Consider the following 10,771-nt stretch of genomic DNA (forward strand, 5'->3'; position numbering starts at 1 on the left):
TATATCATATTATATCCCTTTGGCCTTTTATGAAGTGGGGAATGGATATCGTGGGGAAATTACCAAGAGCTCCAGGAGGAAAAGTCTCTATGTTGGCTATGACAGATTATTTCTCGAAGTGGATCGAAGCGGAAGCCTTTGTTCAAGTCAGAGAGAAAGAAGTTATCTCATTCATCAAGCGCAATATCCTGACCAGATTTGGGATCCCGGCAGAGATAGTATGTGACAATGGTTCACAATTCATCGGCAAGAGAACAACTAACTTCTGTGCCAGTTGGGGAATCAAGATGATCACATCAACACCTGTCCACCCTCAGGCTAATGGACAGGCCGAATCAAGCAACAAAATCAGTATCAATAACCTGAAGAAAAAGTTGGGGTCTAAGAAAGGAAAGTGGGCCGAGGAACTACCTTTTGTTCTTTGGGCAGATAGAACCACTTATAAGAATGCTACTAGTCAGACTCCTTTCTCATTAGTGTTTGGAGCTGAAGTGGTTATCCCCACAGAGATGGTTATCCCGACGGCCAGAGTCACTCATCAAAATCCTGAAGATAACACTCGTAGCCTACTTGAAGATTTAGAGGCAGTAGAAGAACTCCGGGATTTGGCAAAGATCAGAATGGCTTCTTATCAACAGAAGATAGCAAAGTCCTATAATAAGAATATCAGAGTTCGAAGGTTTCAAGAAGGGGATTTGGTTCTCCGAAAAGCTTTTCAAAATACTACCAATCCTACGGATGGGAAGCTCGCACCAAAGTGGGAAGGTCCTTACCTGATCGATTCGGAAGCAGGAAATGGGGCATACAAATTATCTACTTTGGATGGTGACTTACTACCAAGGGCTTGGAATGCTATACATCTCAAAAAATATTTCATGTAAGATTTCTATCCCAAGGATAACTGTTATACTAAACAGTCAAGGTATGTACTCCAACCTATACTTTTATTCATTTTTTAATATTATTATTTTTCAAACATGGTACTGACTTAAGCATCGGAGGGGTGTTAGCAAGACTAACACCCACCCCTCACTTAGAGTTGACTGTTTTGTAGATATGAGGGATTCTCATATGGAATAAAGTTTCTAGGGGCCCTGTCGCCAGCTTATTCCTAAGGTATGAGAGGTTTTCACCTCTTCTAAGGTTTAAGGGATTTTCATCTCTTCTTAAGGTCGCTCGTAACGCACGTTTATTCAACCTTAGTTTGAGAGGCGGGGCCAGCACATGAAATATAGTGACTTGTTACCTCGTTATCCTCGGCTATTGTTTTGAATCTTGAGGTTTAAGGGATCTTCATCTCTTTTTAAGACGCCTGTAGCGCACGATTTATTCGGCCTTAGTTTGAGAGGCGGGTCCAGCACATGAAATATAGTGACTTGTTACCTCGTTATCCTCGACTATTGGTTTGAATCACAAGTTTATGGTAGACGTACCATAATCTAAGGTTAAAGAGATTTACATATCTTCTAAAGGGCCTTGTCGCCAGTTCTTACTTAAGGTTTAAGAGATTTACATATCTTCTGAAGGGCCTTGTCGCCAGTTTATTTAGGCCTTGTCGCCAGTTTATTTAGGCCTTGTCGCCAGAATTTCTAAAAATATTTTTCAGGATAATGCTCATGTCGCAATTCTATTACTAAATCCTCAGGATTAGAAGAATATTCTGAACAGTGATCTTATTGCAAGGATAAGACGGTCTGGACAATCTCTAGATTAATTGATACACGGTTCTGGTATGATTTACTATTTGCAAAAATTTCATCTTTCATATTATTTAAAGTTTATGACTTAATATTGGTTTGCTGATAAAACTTAAACTATTACTAAGAGATTTTTCATGAAACTTAGATTTTTCTAAAAACAGAAAAAGTAAAAAGCATCTGATATAAGTCATAAAAAGTTATACTAATATTATAATGCAGAAAAAGATAGTCCGGGTTTCACTCAAAACGGAGCCCATCCACCCGAACTATCATAATTGTTTTTAATGCAGAAAAGTAAAAGACAGTTTGGGCTTCGTCCTGAACCAGGATCCCTCCACCCAAACACTATCCTGAGCATACGACATTATCCTTACACGAACATAACAGAAATTGTTCAAAACAAACATTCAAAACACATAAAAACCACCTGGAAACCAGGTTCAAGCCTTTCCTCCCTCAGCATCATCACCTTCCTTCTTCTCCAAATCCTTTGTCTCCCCAACCTTAGTCTCCTTCATACCTTCGCCAGTTCCATCATCCTTGATCACTCCGGAAGTCCCAGCCGTCTCATCCTCTTCAGTATTCTCCCCCCTTAGCACCTTGAGTTTTTTCTTCCAAGCTCCAGAATTCTAAGAATCCATCACATGACCCTTCGCTTGTACCTCCTCAGACATCTTGATCATAGACTCCAGAATGCTAGCAGACACTTCTTAGCATATTCAAGAAACTCATTTTTCTCTGACTCAAATGAGGCCCTGAGATTCGAAATCTCTTTGTCCTTCTTTTTGAGCAATAAGTCCTTGATGCTAATAGCTTTCAGGAGATCGGCGAGCTTGGCTTCGGCCTCTCTCTTGAACAATTCGGCATCTTGAGACATCTGACGGTAACTTTCAGTTTTCTGTTATTCCCAGATTAATGTTAGTTTTTCTGCAGATTACTATTTTCGGGATAAGCAAAAAATACTTACTGGTCCAAGAAAGTTAGCAAGAGCTTGAAGCTTTTCTACAGCATCGGAGGTGGTCATATCAGCAAAGGGCTCAGTTTCAGCCGAAGTGTTGGCTTTCCTCTTCTTTTGTGCAACACTTTTTTGGCGAGTAGTTGGGATTCTCACCGAAGGGGAAAGCGTCTTAGAATGTTCTTGCTTCACCACAGGCCTATCTTCAATAAAATCATCCAAATCCACCAAGCTAAAAGACTTTGGCTTCGTCATCCCTACACAATGATTCATCAAGTTATGTTCAAGATAACGAAATTCCTGGAAAACCTAAAATCCCCAAAACACTTACCATAGGTCATACTCTCAGCAGGTTTCTCAACAACCGCACTTGTTTCTCCTGTTTCTTACTCTAACCAAAATTCCCTTTCCTCTGCCGGAACCTTGAACAACGCCTTAAGCCTTTTCTCTGTATCCTTCCTGAGCTTTATCAAATCCTCAAAAACCACTTTCAAAAAACAAACCATGTTAGAGTCGATCGTTTACAAAAAGAAGTTCTATCCTACAGATTTTCTACCCTTATGAACCCATTTGGTAGGCAAGTTCATCCCGTCAGGAATAGAATCCCGTCGAACGAAAAAGAAGTATTTTTTCCAATCAGGGTCACTACCGGACACCTTGGGAATCATATAAACACGGATGGACTTGGATTGAAGACAATATCGAAAGGATCCGTGGGTTCGAAGGTTGTAAGTTGCGGCAAGCTCAGGCACACCAATAGATAGTCCACAGGTTTTGTTCAGACGGTCAACTGTTGCCAAAACCCTCCACACCATTGGCATGACTTGTGAATACGAGAAGCCGGTTACATCGAAGAACTCTTGGATAAGTGGGGGAAACAGATACGAAAGGCCAATCGAAAAGGGGTAATAGAAAAAGCAAACCCAGGTTTTTGAAGAAAAATCAGCCTTGACTCGAGAATCGTAAGGTCTGATGACGGCTTCAACGGGTAACAGACCTGAATCTTTTAGAGACCTAATGTCAAGGTCTTTAAAAAGGCGTTGATCTTCGTCGGTGGCCGGAATTAGGGCTTGATCAACGAAATCTTCCGAGGTTTTGAAAGGAAAAGGTTTGAGCACTCGAGGTGTTCTCTTCCTCATTTTTGTTCGAATCAGGAGAAAGATTTTGAGAAATTAAGAAGACTAGAGAGAGAAACTAACCTGGTTATGACTCGGTGGAAGAGGATTGTGATGAAGAAGAAGGAAATTGCTTTAATTATAACCTAGAGAGGCGGTTGTAGAGTCTCCTTGATTCCCGCGCATGTCATTTCACATATCAGAGATATCATTATTTTTGAAATTTAAAATTTTTACAGCTGTCACGCAGTAAAAATTGGGGGCAATTGTTGGGTGTGGATTTTTATCCTCAGAATTGAGCTTAACTTAAGGATATTGACTCAAGCGGTTATTCTGAGGAAGGTACGTTGACTAATTCAATTGTCCTATATTATCTAACTGTTTTGCAGATAAGATCACGTGTTAAATATGTTTATGAGAACGTGGATTGCAACGGAATATAACTTGAACTTCGTCAACCGACAAATGTGGAAGCTAACGGCTTGTTGAAAACTTAGTCTAGGGTTTCCGGATTTTTCGGGATAACAGTTGTAATTTTTTGTTATATATTGAGCTGATAATATCAGTAGATCACACACACTTTTCACGATCTAGCTTACTAGCAATCTCTGTAACACTTAGCATTCGATCACTTATCAGCTCCAACCTCTGTAATCACCCGTTTTTTTATATTAATAAACTTGACGGTGATAGTTTTCACCGTCCGGGGGTTTTTTGTGCCGGAGATTATAATATTCACGCGTAATTCGACCAAAAGTTAAGCTCGTAATCTTTAACCGAAGGTATTCGACTAAAGATTAGGTTGTAAACTCTTGACCGAAACGAAGACTATTATATTCAAGGGTTTTTTCCCTCGTGATCATATCCTCGTGTTCAATCTTTTTACTATTTAGCACCTAGCCTCACACACTATATTGATCAAAAGTTAGTTTGCTAATTTTTGACCAAAACAACATTGTATTCCAAATCATCATAAAACCATATTCACTTTCAACATAATCAAACCTTCATAATATTTCAAATTATATCAAACCTTCACAATTCCAAATTGTATCAAACAATCGTGTAAACTAAACTTGAAGCGTTAATCTATAAAATGTACTATTTAAGAAACCGCATTCATGTGAAACCTTCAAGAACGCACGCACACGCAAGCTCACAACGAGCTATACCAAGGACCGTTTTAAATAAAAAAATGTTCAAAACAAAAATTTAACAATAAAAAAGATGATCAAATTAAGTACTGAACGATCTTCACTCTTCATAAGTGATGATTAAAAAACATAAACTAATTAAAATATGGTATAAATAAATTTTGATTAGTGATTACCGACCCAAACGGTTGATGAAAGTGATAATACGCGATTTCATGTTATGATTATTATGTCAATTTTAGTGAGAAAGTATAATGACAATAACGCTCTTTTTTTCATTTTCTGTTAATATTTAACGGAAGTTAAAGTTATTACCCAACATTATTACAAAACTAAAACCTTAGTATCCATACATGTGACTTTTAAACCTTGAAGCATTTACATTCCCTCCACCGTTTTGTGCGAGTAAGGTTTTTATAATATATGAAAGAGAAAAACCTTAGTATACATACCTGATACCTGTAACTTTTAACTTCCATTTAGGGTGTTGTGATTGGATAATAGAAAAAAAATTTAGGTATTTTATTAATATTATTATATATAATAATTAAGAAATTTGGTGACGCAATCATGTGATTGGTCACCAAACTTCTTATTTGTTTTACATTTTTAAATTCGTGTCGGTTCGTTACCGGAAAATACGGGATTTTTATCATTGATACCGTCAAATAATTCCGGTCAAATTCGCGTCAGCTCGCGGTCGCAATCCAAGGTTTTTTTTCCCGTGAGTTATTTGTAGTCCATCGATTCTGGGCGAATTCGCGTTAGGTCAAGGCCACAACACGCCTATATTTTTGGTTTTCGCGATGGTCTTTTTATGTAAATATATTAATTTGCTGTATTTTGAGTGTAGACGAATTAATTTATTGTTTTAATTTCGTAGTCGTAACCTGATACCAACCAAACCCATGTCGGTTCACCACCACAACACATGGTTTTCTATGTACGGTTTAGTCTCGACAACATCGAATCCAATCGAATTCGCGCTAATTCGCAAACACAATGCGTGGTTTTTTTATAACTTTTTTTATCCTTCAATTCCATAATCAAATTCGTATTAGTTCACAACTGCAACGCGCGTGTTTTTTTGTTCGCCACATTTTTTAAAAATTTTGAACATGTTCAATTGTTGCATATTAATTAAGAGTGGACAAATTTATGGTTTGCTTTATTTTCTAGGTCGTAATCGCAACGCGTGTCTTGTTATGTTAATTTGTTGTATTTTTGCGTTTACAAAGTTTTTTTGTGTGAGTAATTACTGGTTCCGTAACCTGGTACCGACCGAATTCATCTCAACTCGCAAACGCATTGCATAATTTGATAAGTTATACGAGTATGACTGCCAATAACATCAACCCGACGCAACGTGCTGGGAATTTTCCTTAATTCAATATATTTAAAAAGTCATTGTTCCACCATATAAAATAGTTACGAGTGCTGAAGAGAAAAAGTATAATAATAAAAAAAATATTATTTAATTAAAAATAAAAGAGAATATAATGACTTGTATTGTACATGTGATGATGTGAGGGACTAATTGATCTAACTACAAGTAATCTGGAGGAGGTTGATGGTAAGTTTAGTAAAAGTAGATGGATGAAATTGTAACATAGAGAATTGATTTGATAGATCTTTTTAATTATTTAGGTTACAAATATATACATACATACATACATACATACGGGTGTGGTGGGCAGGCCAATCAAGGCCAGTAAATCTCAATTTCACTCTTTTAATTAACAAAATATCAATCTCTTGAGCCTCTGGATTGGTTGGTTGGTTAAGGAGCGAGTGATCTGATGGTCTTGAATCATGACTACTTCTGTCCTCACCAATCAACAAGGTTCGTTCGATTCAATTCAATTCTAGGGTTTTCTTTTTATTTTATTTTATTTTATTTGATTCACTCTTGTGGGTTTTAACTAAAACAAGCGTTATGTAGGGTTTAACTAGCTTTTTTTTATTTTATAAAAAAAAGGTTAATTTGTTAGTGTTAAATTATGCAGAAACTATGCAGAACAACTGTGAGGTCCCTGCATCAGGCCTCCCGAACAATGTTAGGCCGACGGAAGCGTTTACCGAACCCAAAACCGATTCAAATTTACTAGAAACAGATCACAATGAATTACTAGAACCCAACAAGAAACCAGCCTGCATTGGTTCATGGGCTTTGAACAATATCGAACAACAGTTTTACCCTTTCTTTGTTAATAACCGGGTTCAGTATGCTCCATTTACCGCGTTCCCTCAAAGTTACCCCTGCGATTATCCGCATCAAGAGTTTCATTATTTTGTGGTTATTGATTTTGAGGCGACGTGTGATAAGGAAAGGAACCCTCATCCTCAGGAGATCATTGAGTTTCCTTCGGTTATAGTTAATGGTTTGACTGGTCAACTGGAAGCTTGTTTCCAGACATATGTCCGCCCGACATGCAATCAGCTGTTAACTGATTTCTGCAAGGATTTGACCGGTATTCAGCAGTTTCAGGTTTGTTTCTACGTGCTTTCTTATGGTAATGTTATTCAATGGTTTTGTCTAGAGGTGCACATCGAAATCGGTTCAGAACTGAAAATATTGAAATTAGTATGTAGTTCTGAAGCAGGAATTGGTTTGGAACCTGTGGTTCACAAACCGATGATCAGAAACCAGTTCACGAACCGGTGTATGTATGTAAAGAATGTATTTTTTTATAGAACAAAATTATTATTTATACAAAATTGGTTCCAAACTGAATCTGAACCGTTTAACCAGCGAATAAGTTTTGACCACGTTGACCAAGAACCAAACCTAACCAGTTTATGGTTTCGAACCGATTTGTGCACCTCTAGTTTTGTCAACCATTCACCCTAGGGTCCATGCACGAAATAGACTACATATAGGGTTGCATGTTGTTTCTTGCTTAGTGTATGAAAATAATGATATTAATTCCAGGTGGACAGAGGAGTCACACTGAGTGAAGCTCTGGTTCGACACGACAAATGGCTAGAGATGAAGGGGGTTAAAAATGCCAACTTTGCAGTGGTCACATGGTCAAACTGGGATTGTCGAGTCATGTTGGAATCCGAATGCAGATTCAAGAAAATCCGTAAGCCTTCTTATTTTAACCGATGGATCAACTTAAAAGTACCATTCTGTGAATTCTTCGGTGGTGCAAAGTGCAACTTGAAGGAGGCGGTCCAGATGGCGGGTCTATCATGGCAGGGTAGGGCCCACTGTGGTCTAGATGATGCCAGAAACACCGCACGCTTACTTGCTCTCATGATGCACAAGGGTTTCAAGTTCTCAATCACTAACTCCTTGATGTCTGACCACCACGCGTTCAATTGGAAGCCGCCACCTGGACACATTCCTTATCCACAAAAGAATCTGCATCTCGTTCCGCTGTTTCACTACCCGTGCTGTTACTGTGGGGTGAAAAGCACCAAAGGAGTGGTTAGGAAACCAGGTCCAAAGCAAGGTAGTTGCTTCTTTGGTTGTGGGAATTGGACTTCAGCTCGTGGGGCCCGCTGCCAGTACTTCGAATGGGCTTGAAAAGTTGAAATAGTAAGTGACGTTTATACCCTTGATGGTATCGGTTTAAGTAAGCTATGTGTACTTGCGTCGTCTGTAAAAAAAGAAGAAAAAGAAGGGAGAAAAAGGGTTGAAAAAAGAACCAGGATGGTGGAGTTGCTCTGGTTGTTTAAAAAAAAGTAAATATTTTATGGTTGGATTTTAAGTAGGGTTTTAAGCAGTGGTGTGTTGGGGCGCTTTTACTTTTATTTTTACATGACTAACTATCTAAAATAATACATGAGATGAGACTATGCTATATATATATGATATGATATGCCTGCCCTTTGGTACTTAGGAGCCTATTGTCGGGCCTAAACTGCTCTCTATGTTTGTTTGTTTACAGTTTTTTTTCTGTAATTATGCTTGAGTTTTAGTATGATACTATTCGTGTCGTCATGTTTCAATTCGAGGTTTTTAACGCGTACAAAAAGCTGGTCAAATTTAGATATATTTGACCTATTGAGACCAACCTTAGATGATCAAATTCATTAAAACACAACTTTGTCCTGGCCAAAATGATTTTTACCTCCACTTTTGATTTAAGATGTTTTAGTGAAAAGTTTCACCATGGGTCAAATTCAGTCACAAATAGCAACATATATACTGAGATTTGCAGAATTACAGAAGTGATTCAATTCTGATGGTTTGTAACCATTAAGTATGCTGAATCTAACTATATATTGTTACCTTTATTTTTATGTTTCGTTCTATTATTATCAAGTCTATGGGGGTCTTGTGTTTTATTTACATTGTTGTCAAGGGGATTTCCTTTTAATGTTACTAGCATATCTATAAAAGTTTGTTAGGTAATGAGAATAGGTACCCAGAATTTGAGTTAAATATTTAAGCTGCTTCTCTTAAGATTTCTATGCGACCGGGGTTGAGATCGAGTTGGAGTGAATAATCCAAGTCTTGGTTTAGTTCGGTTCATCGTCTTTGAAGAAGTTGTGTTGCCTTTTATAGGGATAATTGATCGAACTCAAGTGTGCAAGTGAATCTGAAATTGCGATGCAGTATTCTCTGCAGATTCAACTTTTGCCAGTATATCCCTTTGGTTGTTGAGACCAGATTGTCAACTTGGACCCACTTGCGTAGCTACTAATGATGTCGCTAGAGGCTCTATTACTTAACCAATATTTGGCCAAAGTATGTAACAGGATATCCAATGGTGAGCATTGGATATCTCTTTATAAGATCGGATACTGATTAGGTAGATCGAATACTTGATGAAAGTGATTGGACATTAGGCTGCAATCTTCAGTGGTCTGAATTGGCTTCGTTTCAAGTTGATTCCTAGCTCTGCTCTTCTTGTGGCCTCTTTGTATTTTTCTTTAATACTCCGTAAAAAAGGAAAAAAAATCCGAACTTCATTTATCCCATAGTCTGTACGTAGCATTCCAAACAAAAAATTTTGTTTGAAGTTTTTGAGATTTGGCAACAATAACCCTTCCAAGCTTTATTTATTTATTTATTTTAAATTTCATTCGTCTTATTGGATCTTTAATCCCAAATTTCGATATCTTAGATATTCTGTCTGTTTTTACGAGGTTCTTTCATGAAAAAAGGCGGGATGCCTAGGAATCAATCAATTTCAAGCCTATCAGGGTATTATTAGCTTCGATTCGAACCAATGTATGGGAAAATCCGATATATAATAACCATATCCACCATCTGCTAAATACTGTATAACCAGATTAGCAATTAGCACTAGATAAATATAACATTCATCCAACACATTTGATCCTAATAAGTATAATCATCATCTGACATATAAGCATCCTATAAATCTAACATTCATCCGGTATCCGAAAGCTCGATAAATATAATCAGCCGAATTGTACTATTTTACATGTTTTAACCAAATGTATAGAACCCTGATTCTCACAATTTGATATTGAGAACTTTGTCACCAACATAAACATAGCTGCGCTAATGCTATAGCCATTTTCATTGCGTTGCAAAAAGAAACTCTATTTTTTAATTGTCCAGTTATAAATTCTGCAAGAGTGTTAGGATTTTAACAAGGCTTTTCATTTCGTGTAATAGCAATGTTAACTGTTAAGTTTTCGATTTATATAATTGAATTCTTTTTGTAGATTCATATAATTCTTTTGACTCCTCGTTCAATTCTTATGAAGTTATTGGATCCTTATCCACATTCGAGAATCCCCCTTCTTCCACTCTGACAATTCTTATGAAGTTATTGGATCCTTATCCACATTCAAGAATCCCCCTTCTTCCACTCTGCCCCGAAGAGCAACTAGGACCAACTTTTGAATCCAAATTGTATGACT

The 10,771-nt window shown here is 37.4% G+C and overlaps 1 protein-coding gene across 1 annotated transcript; it reads left to right on the forward strand.

The window, feature by feature from the left end:
• Nucleotides 1–6,616: 6,616 nt before the first annotated feature.
• Nucleotides 6,617–8,731, forward strand: LOC143608387 (uncharacterized). Its single transcript, XM_077083435.1, has 3 exons — nt 6,617–6,767; nt 6,931–7,412; nt 7,857–8,731. The coding sequence occupies exons 1-3, from the start codon at nt 6,737–6,739 to the stop codon at nt 8,454–8,456; spliced, it is 1,113 nt and encodes a 370-aa protein (XP_076939550.1). The 5' UTR covers nt 6,617–6,736; the 3' UTR covers nt 8,457–8,731.
• The last annotated feature ends 2,040 nt before the right edge of the window (nt 8,732–10,771 follow it).

This window comes from Bidens hawaiensis, unplaced genomic scaffold, assembly GCF_021521415.1.
Source record: "Bidens hawaiensis isolate Kalapana, Puna unplaced genomic scaffold, B.hawaiensis_p1.1 tig00419365_1, whole genome shotgun sequence".
Lineage (NCBI taxonomy): Eukaryota > Viridiplantae > Streptophyta > Magnoliopsida > Asterales > Asteraceae > Bidens > Bidens hawaiensis.

Bases quoted from the DNA above. Each gene is read 5' to 3' on its own strand.
- LOC143608387 (XM_077083435.1), top strand. From the start codon at position 6,737: ATGACTACTTCTGTCCTCACCAATCAACAAG. The intron at 6,768-6,930 runs GTTCGTTCGATT...TAAATTATGCAG, and splicing joins TGTCCTCACCAATCAACAAG to AAACTATGCAGAACAACTGT. The intron at 7,413-7,856 runs GTTTGTTTCTAC...TATTAATTCCAG, and splicing joins CCGGTATTCAGCAGTTTCAG to GTGGACAGAGGAGTCACACT.